At 63.7% G+C, this 24311-nt stretch overlaps 1 protein-coding gene across 3 annotated transcripts in view; it reads left to right on the top strand.

Moving 5' to 3' along the window:
- The window catches only part of VAV2 (vav guanine nucleotide exchange factor 2), a 160952-nt gene that overhangs the window by 86250 nt on the left and 50391 nt on the right, over positions 1–24311 (top strand). For all 3 annotated transcript variants that reach the window (XM_047699270.1, XM_047699271.1, XM_047699269.1), the window contains exon 4: positions 17791–17859. In XM_047699270.1, coding sequence (XP_047555226.1) covers positions 17791–17859 — 69 coding nt within the window. The remainder of the gene's footprint in view (positions 1–17790; positions 17860–24311) is intronic.

Consider the following 24311-nt stretch of genomic DNA (forward strand, 5'->3'; position numbering starts at 1 on the left):
ACCGCATGCCTGGGGTTGGGGGTGCCAGGACTATGGTGCTGGGCGCTGCCAGGTCAGCCGAGCTGCCCCCTGGGCGGGCTGTTTGCCCAGGTCCAGAGAGTCACTGGGACAGACACGAGGGTGAGGGACCGGCCCCCCCCAGCCCCCCATCCGCGAAGTCTTTTGCCTTCTCCGGGGACTTAGAGATTCCTTTGACCTGGGGACGTCTGTTCCTTGTTCCTGGCCTCGGAGGCAGGAGAGGCCGCCTGAAACCGTCGTCAGACTGTGCTGAACACACGCGGGAGGATGTTTCCAGGGTCAAGTCCCGCACCCACCAGGCGGCTTACCCCGGGGACATCGCTGGCACCTTGGGGCCCCTGTCTGCCACCTCCCCGGCCCCGCCAAGCTTTCGTGAGGTCTGTAATGGGGACGGTTGGAAACGTTCATTAGGAACCTGTGCGTTACTTCTGGATACCGAGACAGCGCGCAGTTTGGGTTTCCTCCTGAAACGATCCACAGTCCGTCTGCCCGCTGGCTTGCTGTGGTTGTACCTCCCAGCCGGCTCAGCGTAGCCTTGTCTGTCCGCGTGTCCGCCTGTCTGCGTGTCCATGTGGGCGGGGTGAAGTTCATGCAACAGAAGCTAGTCGCGTTCTTTGCTCCTTCCCGGGAGGCTGGAACGTCATCTCTGCTCTATATCCATGTCCCCGAAGCGGGGCCTGGCCTGGGAAGCCACATGCTCGTTCTTGGGGCCGATGACCGCCTACCCCCACCCGCAGCTTTGCCCTGGACTCGGCGGTCCTGCTGTGGTTCCAGACTCCACAGTCCCAGGCTGACGTCATCCTCCAGTGCAGGGGGATGGAGGAGGAGGCAGCGAGGGGAAGGAGGGAGGTGTCTGCAGCCCCAGGCGGGGCGGGGCTCCCCGTGTGGAGCAGCCCTGCTGCGCCTCCCCCTGCACTGTCCCTTTCTCACCCGAGCCCTGGTCCACAGCTCTCCTGGGGTCCTTTCCCTTCAAAGCCCAGCCCCCGCCCCGCCAGGGACAGGAGCTAACGTGCCGTGAGCTCAGGGGAGGGCAGCGCAGTGGGGCGGCCTCTTGTCCCCCCGACACGCGGCAAGTTCCCCAGCCGACGGGGCGTTCTGGAAACCACCGGCCCTTGATGACACTAAGTAGCTCCTCGTGTAAGAGCTTTTCTTTGCGACCTTCCTTACCAGAGGTTTCCGTGTGGCCAAACCCTTTCTTCTCTTGAGAACCCACCAGCCAAGCCTGTGGCCCCGAAGAGACTCTTCCTGGTTTCTTTCCTGGCTGGATGGGAGCCCAGCGTGCTCCTTTAGTAAAATGATCATTTTTACAGTTTTTGCACTTTGCCTAATGAGCTGATTTTCCACAAAAGCCCTAATGATACTTCTCAGAGGCTGATGAACAGGGGACTTAATTCGAGGCTCCCCCGGTGCCGGCTGGAGGGTCAGAAGTGAGGTTGGGTCCGGGGCAGGGGGTGGTTCCCTGGATGTCCTCCAGCCCCATGGGTGGGGGTGACTGTGGGTCCTTGTCACAGCCAGAGCTGGCCCTCCAGAGGGAGGGACGTCCCGTCCGGGGGTCATCACAGCGCTGAACGGCAGCGGCAGGGGAGAGGGCAGAGGGCAGGCCTCTCCAGGGGGAAGGGGCGCCAAGGAGCCCTCAGCCCAGGAAGGGTCCTCTGTCAGACGCTGGCTCAGCCGGTGGCCTTGGGCAGGAATGCTCTTGGGGCCCGTGTCCCATCTTCTGTAGGCCGGGAAGGTTCCCCTGCTGCGTAAGGTCGCTGTGAGCCCCTGACACTCCGCGGATGCCCACGGTGGGCCGGGGTGGTGGGCAGAGAGGGGCCCCCAAAGCTACAGCCCCCTCCTGACTCCTGGACCTGGACGGACAGGGAAGGGGATCCCGCAGGTATACCTAAGTCGTTGCAGATGTCGTCGTAAGTAGAAGCAGGAGCGGGGAGGGTTGGAGCAGAGCCGGGAGGCCTGGTGGTGGTTGCGGTGATGGGACCACAGCCAAGGAATGCCGCATCTCAGAGCCGGCGAAGGTGGGGGGCGGATTCTCGCCCGGAGCTTCCAGAAAGGACCCCGCCTGCTGACACCTCGACTTGAGCCCGTGAGGCCCAGTTGCAGACTGCTGACCTCCAAAGGCCCCGGACAGCAAGCCGTGTGGAGCCCGGCCGCGGTGACGGTGGACGCGGGCGGCTTCACAAGGGTCCTGGTGTGGCGGGGGGGGGGGGGGGGGGGCGCGGGGGCACCGGGTCCTTGCCGGGTCGTGGCTCCCCGATCCTGGGCCGCTGTCCTTTTTACCACGTGAAGAAAAACTCACATGACGTAACAGTAACCGTCTTAGTGCGTACGGTTCAGTGGCATTTAGCACTTTCTCCGTGCTGCGTGCCCACCACCTGTCTGGTTCCAGAACATTCTCACACCCGGAAGGAAACCGCCTCCCTCATAAGCACCGACGCCCCTCCCCCGTGCCTCCCCTGGGGTCGGGCGCTCAGCTCTGTGGATGGGCCCGAGGGCGTCATTTCGTGTGAACATCATCGCACGCCGCACAGCCTCTCGCGACCTGCTCCCTTCCCGCAGTGGCGCGTTTTCCAGGTTCTTCCCGGCTGTGGCGCGGGATAGAGACCCCTGTGTGGGGTTTCCACCCGTCGGGCGGACGCTGGGCCGCTTGCACCCTTTGGCAATGGGGACTCGCGCTGTGGTGAACCTTCGTGTTTGTTTGCAAACCTGAGCTCGGTTCTTTGGGCTGCCTTCTGACATTTTGATAATTTTCTACCCACACAAGCCCACAGATCCCCAGTGTTGTGGATGCGCCCGGGCGCCGGAGGCTGGGTCCCATCCCGGTGTCCACTGCATGGACGACGGTTGCACAGAGGTGGGGACGCTCGCCTCGCCGGGGTGGCTGTCTCCTGGAGGGCGGCTCAGAGCGGGGCAGAGGCTGCTGTGACTGGCCACAGGGGCACCCCCAGCCTGCTGCCTCCTGTTTACTGTTGTCGCCCCAAAACTCTGCTGTTGGGGTGCCTGGGCGTCCTCAGGCTTGGTCTTTTCCTCCAGACTGAGAGGTGGGTGGGGCTGTGGGCAGGCTGCAGGGTGGGGGGTGGGGTGGGGGCAGGGGTGGGAGCGACGGGACCCCCCCAGCAGAGGGAATATCCTTATTCAGTTTGAAGTGAATGCTCAGGACGTCAGACGCACCTGATCCAAACCTGAGCCCAGGAAAGCACCTGGAACTGAAGAGAAACATCCCCCGTCTTGTCCCGGGCTGTGGAGGACACACTCCTGGGTCTTCTGGGCGCGGGGGCACAGGGAGTGAGCCTTCGGCCCAGATGCTCTCGTGGGTGAAGCCAGAGGCAAAGCCGCCTTGGCAGGAGGTCGGCTGTGCTGCCTGAAGGGGTCTCGTGGGAGCGGGGGATCCGCTGCTCTCTGCGTTTCTGGGGAGGGAAGCGCGATTTCCCTCGATCCTCACAGGGCCGTCCCCAAGTAAAGGTCCCGTCCTGCCCTGAAGCCCCGGCCGCTCCTCGAGGCGTCCTGTGTTTGCGGACGCCAGCCACGGCTCTCACAGCTCCCGGCTCCCCCCGCGGGCCTCTCCTGCCCACGTCCCTTTCCCGTCCGGCGCCCCCGGGTTGATACAGGGAACTGGACTGTGTGTGAGCAGTTTGGGCGGAAAGTGGCTGTTTTCATGTGCTTATTAGCTCATTCTGCCAGCAAGATGGTTTTAATCGTCCCACCTGGTGACTGGCCACTTGGTGGAGAGCCCGTGTCCCTCTTCCTTCCCTGATGACGATGGGGCCGGCCTCGTGGGCTGCCGGGGTGTCACTGGGAGACTTGAGATTCCTTCTGGGAGGGGCTCGGACGGGGCCACCTGTGGGCCGTTGGGTGTCGTGGTTGTGTCTGGCTGGTGGCTGCCCCGCTTGCCCGGTCAGGTGTCGGCTCAGGGGTGATGGCGGCCGTGTCAAGCGCAGAGCCCCGGCCTGGCTGTCCCCTCACTCCCACCGCCTTGGCTGTTTGCTCTCCTCACATCTGCCGCGCTCCTGCTGGGGCCTCCAGGCGTGGGCAGAGCCAGCCGTGTCCTCTGGTGCACACGCCTGTGGCTGGCGAGGTCCCTGCATCACTTTCCTCGCAAGCCCGATTCCACATCCTGATAGCTTATACGTCCGTGTGCCAACGGCTGAATCTGAACGCCGACCTCATGCCCGCTGGCACAGTGGGCGCCCACAGTGTCCCAGACCCTCCCCCCAGGGCTCCTGTGAAGTTTCTAGAAGGGATGGCCCCTCTTGTGCTGAAGGCAGGGGTGGAGGGAGGGAGTGTGGCCATCCTGCCTGGGAAGTGTTGTGGGAGAGAGTGAGCGCAGGGGGAAGGGAGGGACCTTCTGGTTTAAAGATCTGAGAGCCAGTGGCTGCTGGGCTGGTGACAGGGCTGTTGCTGGCGGGGAGTGGGGGGTGCTAGGTGGAGCGAAGGGGGCCTGTGTTGTGTGGGCCAGACCCGGAGTGAGGGAGCTCTCCTGTGGGTGTGGCTCTGCTTGGCTGGTCCTTTCCCACCCTGGCCCTGCAGGTGTGTGGGACACAAACCCTGCCTCCAAGCGGAAGGGGCCCCCAGGGCAGGGGACAGGGCAGCACCAGCACCGTGGGGGCCTCCTCCATTCACTTGACAACATGACCCTTGCTCCTCCTGCTTCTGAGCACGCGCTTCCTGGGAAGGGACGTCCTGTGGCTCCATCCAGCCTCCCGCCCCCACTTGTGACCGTGACCCACTCCTGGGGCGGAGGGAGAACCAGACACTGAACTGGGGGGCACCATGGCCATGTCCTGTCCACGCTGGCCACCAAGACAGAGCTCCCGAGTGGGGGCCCGAGGCTCTGAACCTTTCCCGCTGTCCAGGGCCTACACTGTCCTTCCCTGGGACACCCGAGTGTCCCCTGCAGGTGAGCCGCAGCCGCTGTCCGTGAATGGGGCCTGGCAGGGGGAGCGCCTGGGGCATGTGTCCAGCTGACGTACAGTGAGTCTGTCTGTCTGCACACAGACGCCAGTGGGGGCCTCCTCTCATCCTTCCCCTGCCGCTGAGCCCAACTCCTGAGGAACGCTCGCCTGCGCTCGTCTCCGCCACCGGAGCTGGAGAGACCCGTATTGGTTGAAAATGCGTTAACTGGGCTGTTTTGTGCCGGGGCAGTGGGGAGCTGAGTCGTGCCGGAGTTGGTCAGAGGGAGCAGGAGGGCTGCCCGGCAGGAGGGCCGCGAGTGGCCAGCAGGGCCTTTAAAAGGACCGAGTGTGGCTGCCTGTCCCTGCTCCGCTCCCGCGTGTCGTGTCGGGGGGGTCAGGTTGGCGCTGGTGCCTGCACCTGCCCACAGAGGACGCTCACCTGGATGCTCTCATGGCCTCCGTGTTCCCTCCCCGTCCCCCACTCTCACGGGCTCCCCTTCCCCACCCTCCAGCCCCTGTCGGTGCAGCCGGTCAGCTCTCCACCCACCCATCTGTCCCTCTGCCCCCGTCCATCCACCCATCTGTCCCTCTGTTTGTCCGTCGATCTGTCATCTCTACGCTTACCCATCCTTGTTCTCACCCCCCCGCCCACCTGTCTGTGCTTCCCTTCTCCCTTCCGTCCTCCCGTCCCTGCGTCCATCATCTTTCTGCTTGTATTTCCATCTGTCCGTGTGTCTGTCCTGCCCCCACCTGCCGCCCCCTGTTACACATCTTGTCCATCTGTCTATGCGCCCACGCTTCTGTCCTTCTGTCTGTCCTCCCTCTGCAGGGTGGTTGGTCTCCGTGTGGCGCGGGGAAGCTCACGGCCTCTGGCCTGGTCAAGGTCGGGCAGTGGGAACGGGAGGCCCCGTCTGCTCCCCGGCACCGCCCAGGCACTCAGCTGGGTTCCACGCTGGGGAGGGCGGACGGAGGCATTTTCCTTTCCAAAGAGCGTCTGTGGCCTCTTTGGAAAAGCAGGGTCACAGCTGGGATTCCCTCCCCGGCTGCTGTGAAGTTCTCAGCACAGGCCCCGACACACGGTAGGGGAGGGGAGTCTCTCCGTGCCCCGGTTTCCTCTCCTGCCAGCGGGGGTCTGCCGGCGCCCACCTGGAGGGCTGAGTGGGCTGAAGGTGGTGTGTGCGTTTTCCGCTTCCGATTGATGGAGGACGTGTGGGCTCTGCCTGTGGGTGAGCTCCGTGGCGCCCACGCCTCAGGGAGCCCAGGGTCACCGCTGTGTTTGAGGTGCCCGGAGAAGATGTCAGGGGACAGCGGGCATCCAAGCGCAAGCATCTGCTCCAATTTGTGGCTCACGAGCATCACCCCAGCCCCCCTGGGCCTTCCTGGGGCCGCTCGGGTGCCCGAGTTCAGAATCATGACAGGGGAGCTGTCACCAGTGCCCACACTGGCCTGTCCTCGCTGACAGATGTCCCTGGTGCCCAGACGGGAGAATCGCTGCATGACGGAAGCCCCCGGAGCACGAGCGGCCTCCTGGGCCGGGACGTGCCTGCGCCAGGCGGTGGGATGGGAGACAAGAGGGGCTGGGACTTGGCGCGTTCGCCGTGACCCTTGCAGACTCACGAGGCCCCTGGGCTGGATTTCAGACCCTTCGCTGGGCCCTTCGTCCCTCCTCCTACGTGTGGGTAAACTGAGGCCCAGAGGGCTTCTGCCTGTAGGTGGGGAGATGGACACAGGACCCAGGGCAGGGCGGGGTGAGTGGGGAACGCGACCCGAGCCCCAGCGGCACAGGGTGAGGGGCCGGCCAGCTGCGCTCGAGTGTGGGCTGCTGGTACGACCTTCAGCAGGTGCCTTAGCCCTGGGCCTGCCTCCTGGCCTCTGAAAGGGAGGTCCCCGGTTACTGACGGGTCAGAGGGCTCAGTGAGGGCCCAGGGCCAGAGCAGCCCCGCGAGGTGGTTCTCTGGTGGGGCCTGAGGATGTCTTCGAAGGCGAGCCTGGGGCGAGGGGTGTGGGCTGAACGTGGCTTTAGGAACATGCACCCCAGACCTGTGAATGGGGCTCACTGGGGAAAACCCGAGGGCCTTAATGTAAGACGACACAGGGAGGAGAGACCGGGCAGAGGCGGGGCAGTGGGACCATGGAAGCAGAGGCTGGAGGCATGCAGCCATAGCTCAGGGACACTGCTGGGGTCCCCAGGAGCCGGGACGGGCAGGAGGCCCACCTCCCTAGAGCCTTGAGTGGCCCTGCCCGTACTTCGATTAGGACTTCTGGACTCTTACACTGATAGCCTGAATTTCTGCCGGTTTAAGCCACCTGGTTGGTGGTACTTGGTCATTGGCAGCCCCAGGACCTTAGCGTGGGCTGTGCGGCTGGGCAGCAGGCTCCGGGACAGGGGCTAGATGGGGGGGCCTCCCTCCAGCATGCCTGGTGTGTGGGGCTGTGATGCTGCCCTTCCCAGAAGCCGGTCAAGGTCCCCATGAGCCCAAGCCCCGTCCTCCTGCAGCCGCTGCCACAGAGACCTGCTGGCAGTGGGGGTCTGGGGTTCAGAGACCCCCGCTGGTCAACAGGGATGGGAGGGTGGGCTTCCAGGGATCGTGGCTCCTCCTCCACTGGTGCCCTGTCCCCAGAGCATTCGTTGTTGGGGGCAGTGAGCACGTCCACACATCCTGGGTCCAGAGACCTGTCAACTCCTGTCCCACCCTCGGGGGAGTGACGATGGCTCCACGCGGAGACGAGCGGAACAGTAACAGCCTGCCTCTTCAGCAGACACCACCATGAAAAATTGATCAGGGCAGCTGTGCGACAGTATCGGCTCGTTTTCAGAGACGTAGCAGCAAGCGATGTCATGCGGCAGGACGTACCCGCGTGCAGAAGGGCGGTGAGGTCATTCTGCTTGCCCATGGAGCTGCGTGGTGTCCTGGTGCGGTGGTGACGTTGGGGGTGCGGCCTGGGGCGGGGACTGTCGTTAACAGGCTGCGGCCCGAGGTCAGCTGTGCCGTCTGCAGCCTGGAGCTCGGCTCCCAGCAGTGGGGATGGCCCCGTGCCAGGCAGATGAGTCAGAAACAGGGCAAGAGTCACCATTGCGCTTTTGCAAAAGGTTTCCTGGGGCTTTGGGCATGTCCAGGGACGTGCAAGGCCAGTGCACTCAGAAGCCTGAGGCGGCGCCTCTCACCACGGGCGGAGGGCTTCTAGTAGTCAAGTGACCATTTCTGCCACACGTCACTCCACATGTCACCACGCTGCCCTTCTCACTGTGGCTCTCACCTGTCCTTGGGACTGGTCGGGATGGACCGGGTTCTGCGGCGGTGATGGACAGCCCATGTCCTGGTGCCTCCCAGCAGCGAGCGTGTGTGACCTGTTCCTGCGGCTCCACGCCACCTGCTTCCAGATCCGGGCTAGCGGGCAGCCTCCTGTGGGAACAGAGTGGCCGTCGTGGCAGGTGGTGCACACGGCAGTGCGTGGGCTGGTCCCTGTAGACTCTACTGGTCAGTGAAGCCAGGATGCTCAGTGTCCAACAGGACTGGGGACTGTCCAGCAGGCGTGGGACTGCTGTCCCCCTTTCACAGAGGAGGAGACTGAGGCCCAGAGGCTGAGGGGCTCGCTGGGGGTCGCGAGACCAGGGCATGGTGTAGCTGAGCCGGGAGCCTGTCCTGTTGCCCTCACCTGGCCTCATTGCACACAGCCGCGCTCCTGCGGCTCGTCCCATGTGGCCTCCCTTTTGGCCAACTCGCAGCAGTGTTTGGACGGGAGGGAGAGGGGTCTTGGAACTGACCCGTCTTCCCTGGACTTGCCTTGTTCCTGTTTGTTCTGATCTTTTCCTCTTATGTTTTTATTCATTCATTTATTTATTTATTTTTAAAAGGATTTTATTTATTTATTTGACAGACAGAGATCCCAAGTAGGCAGAGAGGCAGAGAGAGAGAGGAGGAAGCAGGCTCCCCGCTGAGCAGAGAGCCCGATGCGGGGCTCGATCCCAGGACCCTGGGACCATGACCTGAGCCGAAGGCAGAGGCTTTAACCCACTGAGCCACCCAGGCGCCCTTTTTATTCATTTATTTAAGTTTTAGTTATTTTGGACACCCCCAACCCCATGGGCTAGTGCAGGGCCCAGACCATCCTGCTCGCTCCTGACCCAGCCCTGCTCCCGCGCTGGCCCTGCTGCTCCTGTCGAGTCAGGCCTATGGCATCTCACGTGGGGCTCTGCGTGGTCATCGTTGCTTTGGACCTTTCATGAAGAGACTCCGGTTGACTCGGGGGACTCGCCGTTTCTCTCACTATCCCAAGATGCGTCTGGTCGTAGTGTGTGGCTCTGGGTCCTGGGCAGGCCCCCTCCCAGCCCTGGTGCCCATCCCCCAATCGTGGCTGCCTGTGGGTCAGCCTCACCCAGGGGGCCCCTCTCGGCAGGGAGGACGTGGAGGCCCCGGTCTCGCAGCTGGTCAGCGGCTGCGACTCCATCCCCACGGCCCGCAGGTGGGATCAGCACGGTGGGGGGTCCCGGGACCTGGGCCTGCGCCTGACTCAGCCCCATCCGCCTCGGCTCCTGGCAGGGCTGATCCTGGGGGCAGACCTACTTTGGGGTCACTGGTGAGAGACCTCGACAGCCCTGCACCCCGACCCAGCCCCGGGGCTCTGGCCCTCCCTGCTGCTGTGCTGCTCGGGGCAGGGGCGCCTGGCTGGCTTTGTTTCCGGTCCCCAGCGGGCTTGGTGACCGCAGAAGGCTGTGTGTTCTGCCATTTGGTGAATTCCTGTCTTGCACTCTCCCCTCCTTGAGCACTCCCGGGGCGCTGGACGTCCCTGTGGTGTGGGAATCTGGCCGGCAGAGCTAGAGCAGGCTTGGGACAGAATGGTGTCCAGCTGTGGCCCCTCCCAGGAGGACAACATTGAGGCATTGGTGGTCTCATTAAAGCTGAGGCCTGGAGCCCAGCCCTGACACTTCTCTGGGCCCTCGGCCCGACAGACTCCAAGTCAGGCAATGGCCTGCCTGGACCCCCAGTCCACACCCATCTCCCCACCCAGGGGCACCTTCAGAGTGGGTAGTGGCACCCTCGGAAGGGCTGCTGCCCAGTTCCGCTCCACAGTGGCCATGCCACACCTTGTGGTACGCGCTGGGAGAGCTGCAGTCTGTCCTTGTCCTCACTTGGGCCCGGGGCAGCCCCCCCCGGGACGTGGCTGTCTGCAGCTCCCCCTGTCCTGTCACCACTGTGTGCTGCCTTCCTGAGTCCCACGCCCTAGGGGGACAAGTCCGAGGGTGGAGCGACAGGGGCACAGGGTGGGGGGCGGGGGGGCACCCAGATGCCGGGGTCCGTGTGGAGGAGGTGATGTTGGACCTGGCTGACCCCCACGGAGGGAGCGGTGGCAGGTCTGGGGACTGGAGGCCCGGGCAGAGGATCCGGGAGGGAATGCACTTGGCTTCCTGTGGGAAGGAGAGGGGCTGGGACAGTAGAAGAGCCACGTGGGGAGGGATGGGCAAGGCAGCGCCGTGGGGGCAGGGGTCTCTGTGCCGCTCAGAGTGTGCAGGGAGCCCTGGGGGATTTCTCTGGCAGTGTGGCCTCTGAGATTGTGTCCAGAGCCCTCCGGCCAGGACCAGTGAGGGACCCTGCTGTGGTGTCCGGGCTATAGGGATGGAGGGTGACGGGGTTGGAGTTCAGGGAGTGGCGCCCCAGGCCCTGTGGCGGGTCTGTCCCTCGGGCTGCTGTCCACGAAGTGGCCAGGTGCCGGCACGCAGGTCGGGGGCCGAGGCTTGCTCCTGCCCGGGTTTCTTCCACTCTGTGGCCCCTCTTGGGGGCAGTCCTGGTTCAAGCGCAGCTCTGCCCCTTCTGGCTGGTCTCCCAGGACAGCTTCCTTCACATCTCTGGGCCACAGTCGTCATCTGTGATGAGATGGTGGCGCCCATCTCGTGGGCGGTTGTCCCCACCAATTAGGAGCTTGAGGATGCCCCCCTCCTCCTTCTCCTCCTGAGGCTCCCTGAGCCCCTCGTTTCCAAATGTGGTGGAGGGGGCTTAGGTGGCACTTCTGTCCTTTTAGCCGGGTGGGGCAAGTGTGTCCCCCACCCCAGACTGCCGGCCAGCAGGTGGAGGCTCAACTGGGCCGCCCCGGGCCCCACCCCGCCTCTGGACAGCAGGTGTCGTGATAGAGGGGCGGCCCGAGCTCGCCAGGAAGCTGAGCTGCTTTTCGAAGCGGAGCCCACAGATTGGGCTTCCCCTGGGGTACAATCCGTTCTCGTCCTGCTGGAAGGAGCCCCTACACTGATTTGTGCTGCTGGCCACGTGGAGGGGCCGTTAGGGGCAGGACTTGGCCTCTCTGCCATGGAGATCCACCGAGGGCAGGGTCCCTGGCCTTCTTAGGACGTGGTGATTTGGGGCACCTGGGTGACACTTCCCAGGAGACAGGCAGGACGTGGGGGGACAGAAGAATGCCTCTGGCTCTGTGTCACCCCAGTGTCCCCCCCGCACCATGATTTGTTCTTGGAGGTGAGAGAATGATGGCCCAGAGAGGGGTGGCATCTTGTCTGAGGCCACACAGCGACTTGGTGGTCACGCCGGCCACCAGTCGGGTTCCCAGCTGGTCTCTCGGCTTCCGTGTGTCTACTCAGAAGATCTGCTTTGCTCACACGTTGACTTGTTTTTCCGGAGCCGGCCAGCAACACTCAGCGCGGCCAGTGAGCATTTCCGTTTCTTTCTGACCCCGCTTGCCCTGGAGTGTCCGCCACGGGCTCCGATGGGCCACTGGGCTGTGTGATTCAGGAGCGGAGTGGGGTCGGGAGGCTTGGGCTCCGCTCTGCCATCTCAGGCCTGCGCTGGGCCCAGAGGGTCATTTCAGGGAGCCCCGGGTGTGGGAAAGAAGAGGGAATGGTCTCGATTTCCAGCAGCAGCTGGAGTGTTCCGTGGGGTGCGGACTTCAGTCTGAGCTCCCGGCTGCGGGAGTTGGCAGTCTGTGCGGAAAAGACGCCCGCAGTGCCGGGACAGAATCCGGCTTCGGGCCCGGGGCCGGCGGGCTCTGGGGCCTCTCTCGTGTGGCCTTCTTCCTCTCTCCACCCTGAGAGCCTCTCCTGGCCCAGCGCGTCCGAGCTCGGACACCGGTCCCCCGGCCAAGGTTAGATGTCTGGGGGCTCTGGCCCCTCGGCGCCCTGTTTGGAAACTTCCTGTGCAGGGAGAGGCTTTGGTGTTCCGTCGGGCTGTGCAGGGGTGGCTGTGGCCGTGGCGGGTTCTGCAGCATCTCCCATGCCCTGGTGGATGTGGCCAGAGCGTTCCGTCCGGGCAAGGCCATGGCGGGCCACGGGGATTTCCTGCCTCACCGGGGCACGGGAGGGAAACAGCAGGGTGACCGCGGGGGCTGGGCCCTGCTGACCCACAGGCCTCTCCGCTCCTCGCTGCTGCCGTTCCAAGAAGTGGGCCGGAAAATCAAAAATACGCTGGGCTTCTGGGCTGCTGAGAAGTGGCATGGGGGGGGCGAGCCCACCATTCTGTCTCGGCCCTGAGGTCAGAGTGTCTTCCTCGGCCTGGCTAGGGTTTTGGAAGCAAGGACAGAAGCAGCCCGGCTGGGCCTGGGGGTCACTCGGGCTTCCTCTCTGCTGGCGGGAGCTCTTACCTGCTCCCCCCGTTGCCTTAGGGCCGCTCACCCCTCCCCCTTGCCCACACGTCTGCTGAGCCTGCCCCGGTGGTGGCTTCACCTTGATGTCCCCCTCCAAGCCCCCACTGCATGGAGACACAGAGACCCTCCTGCCTCTGTGCTGACTTTGGTTTAAGATCCTGTAACGGGGCGGCTGGCTGGCTCAGTGGGTTCAGCGTCCGACCCTCGGTTTCAGCTCAGGTCACGTCTCAAGGTGGTGGGATCGAGCCCTACGTCGGGCTCTGCACAGTGAGGAGTCTGTGTGGGATTCGTTCCTCCTCTCTCCCTCTGCCTCCCTGGTGCCCTGCCCCCGGCCCTGCTCCTTCGCTCTCAAATAAGTGAATCTTTAGAAAAACAAACGGTAGATCCTTGTGGTTAGTGCCTGGGCCGGCCCACCTGTGCCCCCCACTCCCCAGCCGCAGCCCCCATGGCCTTTTGCCCTGGCCCGGCCCAGCCACACGGAAGCTGCACGTCCCCATGGGCACGGACGTGTCCCTCCGGCCCGGCTGCGTCTCCGGCCCTCCACTGATGACCACGTCCCTGTCGCCCGTGGCCTCCACTGTCATCCGCGCCAGGCCCCATGGGTACTGTGGCCCATGCAGCTTCTCAGAACGCCCCTGACGCAGGGGTTAATCCCCATTTTACAGATGAGTTAACTGAGGCTCAGGAGCACCTTTGGCAAGCTCTCGGGCTGGGAACCCGGCCAGGTCCGACCCCCACTGATAGGAGGCGGGAGCTCTGCACTGAGCATTGGACTTTGCTCTCCAGGTCGGCTCCCCCCCCCCCACCTCCTCTGAGAAGCCCTCCTGATTTCTCCGGGACTGGACTGTCCTTCTGCCCCGAGCCTTTCCTCCTGCTCTCCGTGCCTCTCTGGGTCCCTGTGCTCTTCAGCCCTGTGCGACCTTGGTGTAGGGTGTGGGTCGCCCTCCTCTCCAACACGGGGTGCAGCCTGAGCCGGGTGCGGGCGTGGGGGGTGTGCCGGTTGGGGTTGCCCCCGACGCAATGGCCTGTGCACACCGGGCGGGGCGATGGGCTGGGGGAAGACTCGAGATCCGTGGGCCTGTTTTGACAGTCGAGGCTGTTTGGCAGGAGAGCCGTTTTGATAAGGAAACCCTGGTGCCTCATGGCCTCCAGCCGACTAGCGGGCGGCGCCCGGTCAATAAGGAACGGGCCCGCCGGGTCCGCCAGGCCGCTGTGCTGGCTGTGCCTTTCCAGTCGACCTGGCTGCCCATCCCCTGGCAGACTGATGCCCCCTATCTGCCCCCATGCTGACCTCTTCCTTCTCCCCGGCCCCTGGGCACACCTGGACACATCTGGGTAGATGAGGCTGACCCTGATCTCATGGTGTCCTGTCCCGGGCCCTCCCAGAGCCCCACCGCACCTTGTTCTGAGGCCAGTTTCAGAATAGGAAACTGAGGCCTGGCCAGAGAAGTGAGCTGCCCAGAACCCCTTCTGGTAGGGCCAGCGCTGTGGTCCCCCACCTGTGGGACTAGGTGGCCAGCACCAAAGTTCCCGTGTTCCAAGAGACTCACTAATCCCAGGCAGCCTGGACGGCTGTGCTTCCCTGCAGGGCGGTCTCAGGTGCTGGGGACCCCCACGCCTCTGGGGCCCAGTCTGCTCTCTGGGGGCCTTGGGCCCATCTCACTCTCCAGGATGGGAACCCAGGCCACCGTCCCCCACCCGTCTCTCGTACACACCAGGACGACCAAGGGGGACCAGAGCCATCTGTGACTCTGCCTGTTAACATGGACCCCAGAGGTCACTTGCAGGGAGCGATCTGTGAGTCGGAATTCCAGCTTTCTTCCGGACGCCGTGAGGCTGTGTCTCAGACCCTGGGTCCCTTTCATCTGAGCGCCCAGAGAACATGGGAAAATGGACGCTGTGTCCTGTACTTGCTGGGCGGGGCTCAGTGATCTTGAACGCCGGTGCCGGAGCCGAGCACTGACCCGAAGCGGTCTTACCTTCTGGAGTAGGGACTCTTGCTTCTGCTGGATGTTCTTCCGAGGTGCGGGGAGGGAGAGCTCCGTGGGTGGGCTGGAGACCCTCGTGGTGGTGCTGACTCTGCCCCCAGGTGAGGGGCTGCCTGCAGGCCTGGCTCCAGGACTCAGCACCCGGAGCTGTCGTCCAAAAGGCCGTAGGGACCCTGGGGACAGCCTGTGTCTGAGCTCTGGACTGGGCGGGTGGGCTCTTGGGGCGGGCCACCCAGCGGGCAGGGAGGGCGACTGGTGCTGTCACAGTCGTGACGCTTGCTGGCAGAGGACCTAAGTCCCGAGGCTCACTGCGTTACCTCATGTAATCTCAAGCGACTACTGCTGCCCTTCTACAGTTGGGGAAACTGAGGCAGAGAGGGAGCATGCCACATAGGGCCACATCGTGAGTCTGGATTCGAACCCGGATCCTAGTTCTTAGCTCTCCCCATAAGGCCTCCCCTAAAATGAAGGTGACGGAGGTTGTGGGGTCTATGTTTTGGCTTCTGGCCAGTGCTCCATTTCGAGGGCGTGGGGGGCTCGAGCAGGGGGCAGCAGTCTGGTCCTGGGTAGGGCCATCTGCTGGCACAGCTCGGGGATGAGATACACACCAGCCTTGTGCCTGGGGGCTTCCTTCTCGGGGGCGGAGGAACCTGGGGAAAGGGCCCTGGGGACCCATGCTCAGGGTCTTCCAAGAAAGCACACCCTGACCTGCCCCATACGGCCGGGCTCCGGGAGTCCACCCTACGTGGACCCGAGATCGCCACCTTTAGCTCCAGGACCCCGAGCGTCTGGTCCGCCCCCTTTCCAGGCCATGCGTCCTGCCCCCTGTCCCTGTAGGCACAGTTGCCCACGTGGGCGCTTTCCAAGGCCGTAGTTTCTTAGCAGATTCTCGAAGAAGTCCTGAGGACGAGGCCCAGAGCCTGATTTCTGGATCCCAGAGCTTCTCCCTGAAGCAATGACCACGGCGGCCCCGAGGGCCGCTCAGAGCAGGTGCCGGTAAAACGCAGTGAGTGCATGAGGGAGAGCACACGAGGTTTGGAACCAGGAGTCGGGCTCTCATCTGTTCTCCCGTCGGCTTTAGGCTCGGACACGCCCTCAGCGTGCCCTGTTTTCAGGTCCCCTTCCCCTAGCTGGTGACTCCTCGTGCCCCCGGTGCTGGGACTGTAAGCGTCCGGTGCCGATAGGCCGTGCCGGCCTCAGCCGCTGGAAGCGGAAGTGGTCCTTGAGGGGGGAAGGTGGGGTTTGGGGGCGCCCCTTGAGGAGCAGCGGTGCGGACGTCTCGCGCTGCCCCAGGGCGGGGCGTTGCTGGGGGGAGTAGACCCTGCCTCACGTCTCTCTGCTTCCGGCCGGACACCCCCTTCATAACCCCGGCGCTCCAGGTGGGAAACCGGGCTTCCCAGGAGCTGGGCTCCAGGAAGCGCTCGCTCGGGGAGGGTCTGATGGGACAAGAGGAGCCCATCCTGCTGTGGGGGCCCCCGGGGGCCCCGCTCTGGTGTTTAACCGTGGTCGTGTCTGTGCAGACCGTTTCGCTCTCCTTCTTCCTCCTCCCTCCCCTTCAAGAGCACATCACCTCCGCCGGGAACCTGGGCCTTTCTTGTCGCTCCCGGTGGGGGTGGATGCGGCACGGGGTCTGCATGATCCGCGGTACCTGCGGCCGGAGGATGGAGCCAGTCCTTGCTGCAGTGTGACCCCTCGGGCTTCAAGACAGAGCGTGGACGGAGCCCCGTGCGGTGCCCTTGTGCAAACCGCCGTCCCCGGTGCCAAACCAGGGTCGGAGTTGTAAAGTCACAACGTAGGGGAGACTCGAATACCTCCGTGTGGGTTCTCGGAGCCCCTCTTGAAGGTGCTTTCCCGTATCTGATTCAGGCCTGCCATTTGTGGGTGACAGCTTGAGACTGTGTGACATCCGTCCGCCTGCCCGCCCACTCCCTGACCTCCTGGCCACTCTTCCGTCCACCCCCCCATCTCCTTCATGTGTCCATTGACCCACAGATCAACCACTGTCCCTTCCAGACAGCCATCTGTCATCCACCCCTTTGTCCGTCTGTCCCTGCCTTCAGTGCCAGGCTCTGCGCTGGGTGGACGTGGACCCAGGCCGAGAACCTGGTCAGGTCTTCTTCCGCCATGAGGTGGGAGTGAATGGAATCTTGAAGGAAGCTGGGCCTTGGGGAACAGATGGGGCAGAGGGGCCGGGGCCCGAGATGTGGGCAGGGGCAGGGGCAAGGCCACCCCTACCCTGTGTGTCCCTGTCTCATCTCGGGGGCGGCCCCTCACTGTCCTGCTCAGGCCTCGCTCGTGGTCGTCTGTCATTGGCCGTGACGGACACACACTGGGTTTGCGGCTCCATTCTCAAGGGGCTCGTGGCCCTGAACGAGGGTGTTAGGATACGAGGAGCAGACTCGGTTCCCCTGGATTCTGAGCTGCACCTCCCCCCACCCCCAGGAAGTCTGTTGCTTGTCCCTCAGGAGTTCACCACATGTGATGTCAGCCTTAGGATTCAACAGTGCCGAGGTCACTGTCACCCTTGTCGGGAGCAGTTTCATTGTTAGGAGGAGGGGTTGGATGTCGGTTCATAGGCCAGAGAGGAGGTGGCCTGGGAGAGAGGACAGGGGAGGTAAAGGGATCGCTCCTGGGGCACGAGGCTGAGGGAGGGAAATGTGACAGGGGCTGGGGGGCCATGGTGTGGCCTCAGGGGATGGCTTACCTGTGGGGATGACCCAGGAGCTAGGGAACATCTGTGCGGGCATCCAGTGGACACTACTGGGACTGGCCAGGCTCCGTCTGGGGCCCCTTCCCCCCATGGCTCCCTTTCCAGAGGGGAGACCGGTCCTTTGGGAAGGCAGCCCCTGACAGAAGTTCCCAGCGCTTTTCAGGACGTGCTCTGACCCCGAGACGGGCCCCAGTGGGCTGGTGGGCAGGATGGCTGGGGAGCACCAGCCTTCTTAGAAGCCCTGGCGTGTGCTCGGCATGTGGCAGCCTCCCGCACGGCGCACTCGGCCACTGCCCTCGGGGGTGGAGGGTGGGTGCGCCTGGAGTTCCGTGGTCCCTGCCAGACTGCCCTCCTGTGTCCTGTCCTCTGGTGCGTGGAGCTAGCAGCCCCCCCGGCCTGTGCGAACCATGGGGTGTCCTGGGTGCCCACATCCCTGTTTCAGGAATCCCCCCGACGTGCAGAGGCAGGAGAGTCCCAGTGCAAAAGCTTCCTGCCGTCCCCGACCTGGTTCCCTCATGGGCCAGCAAGGCCGTGGGGCGCTCGGGCTGGGTGCCCGACTGGGGCATGCACACCTGCTCACCGCCCTCTCCTGTCTCCACAGGCCCTTCCCCTCGGAGGAGACGGCGGAGAACGACGACGACGTGTACCGCAGCCTGGAGGAGCTGGCGGAGTAAGGAACCCGCGGGACCGCGTGGGGACGGGGACAGGGGCGTTGCGGCCCCCTCCGGTCAGAGCTGCCCTGCTGTCCCACCCGGGGCCTTCCATGCAGCTGGTGGTGGCACGGGTGCCCCCGGCTCCATGAGAGCTCAGGGGGATGAGTGCTTCTTCACTTCACGCCTCCCTCCGTGTTCTGGAAGGTTCCCCAGCATCTGCTGGGGGTGGAGAGATCTGGGGTTTCCAGAAGCAGAGGCCTCTGGAGCTCAGGCTACAAGCAGAGGCAGTTTGTGGGTTCAGGGGGGGCTCGTGGCCCAGCAGGGTGGGCGAGGAGCTGAGACCAGGCCACCTGAGGCCATGGGGGGCATCCCCCGTCTCCAGGACCCCACACTCATGTCGCCGTGTGCCATGCTCCCGCAGCGCAGGCCCAGCCACCCTCCTGCTGTTTTGCCTCAGGGTCCCGGAGCCCCCAGGAACCAACGAGAAACCCGGGGCCGTGGCTCTTGAAGAGGTCGTCCGGCTCTGCGGGGTCCGCTGTGGCCGGGGGTAGAGTCCTGCGGCTGCAGCTCAGAGAAAGGCCCCGGGCAGCTTCTGGGAGGAGGGGCCGTGGGTGGGGGAGGTGAGGACACCCCCATTTTCTGCAGGCGAGAAGGCTCGTGAAGTGATGGGCCTGTCCCAGGTGTTGGGTGGTGCCCGGGGGCTCCTGACCCGGCTGGCCCCCTGCCCTTCCCAGCTTCCTGCCAACTAGACCCGTCGTTCCCATTTGACAGCAGACGTGGCCTTGTTCCAGACCTTCCAGGAGGACTTACCGTGCCTGTCCCCCTCATCCTGCAGCACAGCCTGGAACGAGACCCAGGAAGAGCTGGTGTTCAGCTCGTCAGCCCAGAGTGTTTTCTGTGCTTAACGCCTGCCCTCCGGCCAGGGCTGCCTCCAGGGTGTGGGGCAGGATCCCCAGCTGTGTCCGCAGTCTGAGTCATCCCAAACCCAACATGTCAGCACCGAGCTGGCGGCCCGATCTCAGGGGAGTCTGTGAATCAGGCAACCTTGCCATCCGGTGGGAGCGGCTGCCCCCGGTCCACCTTCCTGACACCGGGCTGGCCCCAGGGCACTGGGATGACCCCGCTGTGACGTGTGGGGCTTCTCAGAGCACCCATGCAGGTGCGAGGTCTGGAGAGTGCCCTGAAGGAGACATGTGGGTTCCTCTTGAGTTGTGTCCGGGTCATGGAGCACCCCTGCCTGTTCGCCCTGACCAGCCCCAGGAATCACAGAGGGACGTGGCTGTCGAGAAAGGGGCCTCTTGGGGAGCGGGCCTGAATGAGAGGCTGCTCCCCCAACCTTGTAAAGGGTGGGGAAGTGGAGGCTCGGAGGCCCACTGGAAGGAGGTCCCCCAGGGGGAGGCCCAGCCCATCCCACTGTCTCCCCCGCTGCTGCAGCAGCCCCTCACTTGCTGGGCTCGGTTTGGAAGGGCTTCTTGGTTTCTCTTCCTGGTGTTTCCTGCCCTGAAGGCCTTCTCCTCCGCCCCATCTGGTGCCCCCAACTTGGGAAGTCTCTTGTACCACCCCTGGCCCCGAAGGGCACCCACAGCCCCATTTGGCCTTTGGGCTGCATGTGGGGTGCACCGAGATTAGGTGGTGAAATGTGTGTCCTCCGAAGACGGGCAGGTTCTGAGGTCAGACCCGTGTCTTTTCCACGCCCCCCACCGTCCAGCCCCTAGCAGCACGCCCCTCACGCACACGGTGTGACAGCAAGTCCCACGCAGTAATGACAGTGATGGGGCCTCTGTGGGGCCCGGCGCCGCTGAAACCTCGTCTGCTGAGATACGCCCCACTGTCTCTTGGTGAGGTCTGCTCTGTGGGGTCCCTGTTTCACAGACAAGGAACTAAGGTCCGGAGCCTGAGAGCCCCCGTCCGGTGCCGAGGGTGGGGTCCTCAGCTGCCCTTTCTCCTAAGACACCAGCGTGAGGCTGAGGGTCTGTGCCCTCTGGAAATGTCCCTCCGTGGTCAGCACAGACCAGGGGCTCCAGGAGGACAGGGTCACGCTGGCCTCGGGCAACCCAGACCAGGTGCGAAATACGTCTTCTGACCGGCCAAGGGAGTCTCCCCTCCATGGCCACGCAGGGATCCCTGCCCCACTCTGGCAGTGTCGTGTTCCTGTGCCCCGAGTCCCACGGTGGCCCTGGGGTCCCTGTTAGCCACGTGACCGACCCCCAGAACCAGACACGGGACATGACTCCACTCCCATGGAGAGCCCAGGCCAGGGGGCGCGAGCCAGTAGCGTTTTCCGTGACCTGAAGAGTGCGTCTCCCTCGCCAAGGAGATCGCTGTGACTGGTTCTTGCCGACACAAATCCTAAATTACAGGGAGGGGATGAGTCTTTAACTCACGGTTTGGTCCCAGTGGTTCCAGTTTAATCAATTTTTCATGCTTTTCTCCCCCTTCTCCTTTCACTGAAAAGCACGATTTCCTCGCGTCTGTTCTCCGTGGGCTCGGGATTGGGATTTATCCATTACGGCAATTTACAAGACGCACACAGACCTGCCATTTCTTCCCCGGCCCTGCCGGGCAGAGGCGGCGGCTGCAGGTCTCTGAGGCTGGACTGGGGCCCCGGCTCGGATCTGACGCCCGGCGTTGGTGGGGAGCGCACGGGGCCATCCAGGGCGGCCAGCTACTTCTTTGCTGTGGGTGCACGGCCAGGGGTCAGAAGCGATGATCACCTTGTGCTCCTGAGGGCCCCGCCGGTTGCCCAGACCTCAGACACGCAGCTGTTTGAGGGGGTTGGACACTTCCCCCCACGCAGGGAAGCTGGTGTGGTTCTGGGGCTCCGGCGAGGGACCGCCACGTGTGGGTGGCACCCTGGATGCTTTCCCTGAGTAGATCACATATCTGTTCAGTGACCAGCGGGACACGAAGCCCTTCCTGTGTGTCAGCTCGGGGTCAGGAGCTGGAAACAGAGGGGGATGAGACCCACCCCCTGTCCCCTAGGACCCCAGGAGGTTGCGGTCACGTGGGTCTGCCCTGGGGCCCTTTTGGAATACCCCTTAGAGGGGTCGTTCTTACTGGGGTTGTCTAGAGCCTCCGCTGTCCCCAGTGTCCCCCAGTGTCTGCAGCCTATAGGACACCACAGCGGAAACCCCTTCTGAGAAGGGCCCCTCAGAGCAGGTATGTCGACCGTGCAGGGCACTCTGTCCGTCCTGCTGCCGCCACGTCTTATGTCTGAAGCAGCAAAAAGCCCATCCCGTCGGACGTGGCCTGGGCTCTGTCACCTCCCGCTCACGTGGTCTTTGATAAGTTGCCACCTCTGTGCCTCAGTTTCCCTTTGTGTCACCCGTAGGCATCAGGATTGGCTTCGGGGGACCACCAGGGACACTGTGGGAGCCACAGCGCCCAGTGGGCACACACAGAGCCCGCAGGCGAAGGTGGTGTTTCTTGTCCACCCGTTTCACCGAAATTGTGGCTTTTCCCCCAGGCCGTGGCAGTGCCTTTTGGGGAACAAGGAACACGAGCCACGTGTGCAGTTGTAGGTTCCAGTAGAAACAGAAGTAGGTGAAATTAAGTGTAAGAACATGTTTTTATTTTCCTGTCTATCCAGAATCAGTAGGAGCTCAGCGTGGAAGCCCGCGTTTCCGATCACTGATGCGGTAACTTGCCTTCTCCCCCATGGCACAGAGCCCAGTGTGGTGCGTCCTTGATGCCGACGGCACAGCCCCGTCCACTGGGCCACGCCTGTGAACTCACAGCCACGTGTGGCTGGTGGCCCCCGTGTGGACGGCACAGGTCTGGGATCCAGAACATGGTTCCAGGAGCGCGTGCGGGGCCCTCCCCACGTTTGAGTGGGCGATGCTGGACTAATGTTTTGTTCTCCAGTGCTCTAAGCTCACTTTGGAGATCACTGAATAATGTATAATCAAATAATAGAGCAGCTGGTTGAAAAAATTAACACGAAATATTGCTGCTTAAATGGCCCATTTCAAGCTCCCGGGGCACCGTCCCTGACCGCGGAGCGGGGAGGAGAAGCACGCAGCTCTCTTCCCAGCCCCCTCTGCTGGCTTCTGCTGTTGCGTGGGGGGCTGTGATCTCGGGGTCTTCTCCCGGCATTTGACACGGCCGCTTGGGGATTTGGAACCTACACCCCTTCTATGTTCGGAGCTAGGAAGGGATGAAAGGGTTTCTTGCCCTACATTAGGCCAGGGGGCTTGGGTGGGTCATAGTCACCCCAGCTCTGCTCAGCAGCCCCTACTTGGGGGTACTGGGGGGCGGGGGGCAGGGACGGGGTGCCAAAGCCCACGGTGCCGGATGTCAGGCTGTGAGGGGCAGAACTGTGTGGAGGGTGCTTGGTCCCTCAGCTGCGCGGGGAGGCAGCAGTGCCCCGACTCGTGGGGGCTCGTGTCTAGGAGGGCCACCGGGAGCTCCCTGCGGCGGGAGCTCAGAGAGATCATGGGCACGTCGCCTTGGGCTGCTTCCCTGCAGTATGGGCCCCGGACGCTGGGGCTTTGCGACGTGGGCTCTGGTTTTGCTCCCTAATGTTCCCCATCCTTTCAAGGGACCTCGGTCACCCGGTGACACAACGCCACTCACTCGGGCTGTGCTGGTGAGCATCTGCTTACTGGACCCTGAGTAGCAGCAAAGGCGATGTTCTGTCTTGCTCAGGGCATGTCACGTCCTCCGTAGGGCCTCAGTTTCCCCACGACTGAAAGGAACACAGCAGCCGCCAGAGCTGGGTCCCTTCGAGCTCGAAGGCTCCACGGCGTTAGGATCGGGGAGCCCGCGGCTTAGCACTCCTGTCACTTCCCTGGGAGTCAGAGTGATTTTCGGGCTTAAACAAATGTGATTGTGGCACGGCGGGGGATATAATTTGTCTCTAAGTGTATAGCTGCGTCTTTACTGAATCGTACAATGACTCCGCAGCATTAAACGTGTCATGTTAGCAACGTTGGGATAGATTTTTAAGATGCGTGATGCATACAAGGAGCATCCACGCTCGCAGCAGGGGTCTTCCTTGTCTCCTCGGAGGGAGGTGGGAGGCGGGGTGCGTGGGGGCGGGGACCGGCCTGCTGCCCGTTCCCCCTTACCCGCAGGGAATGGGAGCAGTCACGGCGCCCGACTGGGGCCCTCATCCGAGTGGCAGCCTACGCCCCCACCGCCGTCCTTGCCTGTCTGCCTCTCCCCGCCGCGTGGAAAGCTCGTTTGAAAACTGTCCCGAGTTCACAGGCGTTCAAGCCGCTGGTATAAAAGTTCAGTGTCTCACAGACACCTGCACGCGTGGGGGCGTCCGTGTTGGGTCGGGAGGCGCCGGGTTTGGGGACATCAGCTGTTCGCCCCAAAGGACTGCTCTTCCACAGGGACAAGTTTGGAACCAGATGGTCCAGGAACAGCCCAGCTGAAAACAACACCTGCGCCTCTGGGGTGGGCAGCCCCCGCCCCCCCGGCCCGTGGGGAGGACCCTGGCGGCCCCACAGCCTGAAGGAGGTTGAAGGAAACACCCCCCACCCCCGGGCAGAGGCATTGACGGACGCTGCCCTGGGCCAGCCTGGGAGGCCGCAGTCCCCAGGCCCATGGCGGGAGGAGGCTGGTGGAGGGGGCGGGGGGTCTGGGGAGTCCTGGGCGCTACACAGGTGTCCCCTTTCCCTGTGGTGTCCCTGCTCGAGTGCGCCTCCCAGAACTCAGGGCCCCGGCTCTGGGCTGCTGAGGCAGTGACCCCCGCCACAGCCCTCTCTCGGCAAGGCTGCCTTCCGTGTGGCTGGGCTGCCTCTCGTCTGGCTGTTCCAGAGTCCGTTTGTACGACCGACAAGGGGTGCCGACAGCAGGCCAGGCACATGTGGCCCCGGCCAGGTGTCCTTGGCGGCACGGGGGGCCCCAAGCCCTGCGCACAGGTTCTCCATCCTCATGTGGGCTCTGGGAGGCGCCCCCGGCTGTAGGGCCTGGCTGAGTGGAAGGCGTGACGCCAGCATCCGCGGAGTCCACGCGGGGTCTGTTCCCACTTGGAGCCCTGCAGATGCGTCCCAGACCTCCCCTTTGGACCCGGGACTGGCTCCGAGAGGCAAGGGCACCCGCACACACCTGCGAAAGGGCAGAACTGCGGTTTGATTGGGTCTGTGTGATGGGCCCCGCAGACCTACTCTTTTCATTCCAGAAGCTGTCTGGGGTGGGAGGGAGCGGGTATCCACTGGGGTCGGGCCAGAGCCTGGGAGGGCTTCCTGGGGGAGCTACAGGGCACTTGGAGGGAGCATAGGACTTGCCAAAGCGTGATTTAGGAAACCTTCCTTCACCCCGCCGGGCTGTGTACTGCCTTATTTTGCACCAGGGTCTGGGGAGGGTCTGGGTCTCAGCTATGTCTCTGTGGGTTGCTCAGAAATTCAGGGCTGGCCGTCCTGCCCTCAAAGTCACCATGTCTGTATGTGTGGCCCAGGGGCGGGGCAGGCAGCCCTGGAGCCCTGGCCCCTCCGTCCTGCCCCTGTGGTCTAGACCAGCG

The sequence above is a fragment of the Lutra lutra genome, chromosome 13 (genome assembly GCF_902655055.1).
Source record: "Lutra lutra chromosome 13, mLutLut1.2, whole genome shotgun sequence".
In the NCBI taxonomy this organism is placed as follows: Eukaryota; Metazoa; Chordata; class Mammalia; order Carnivora; family Mustelidae; genus Lutra; species Lutra lutra.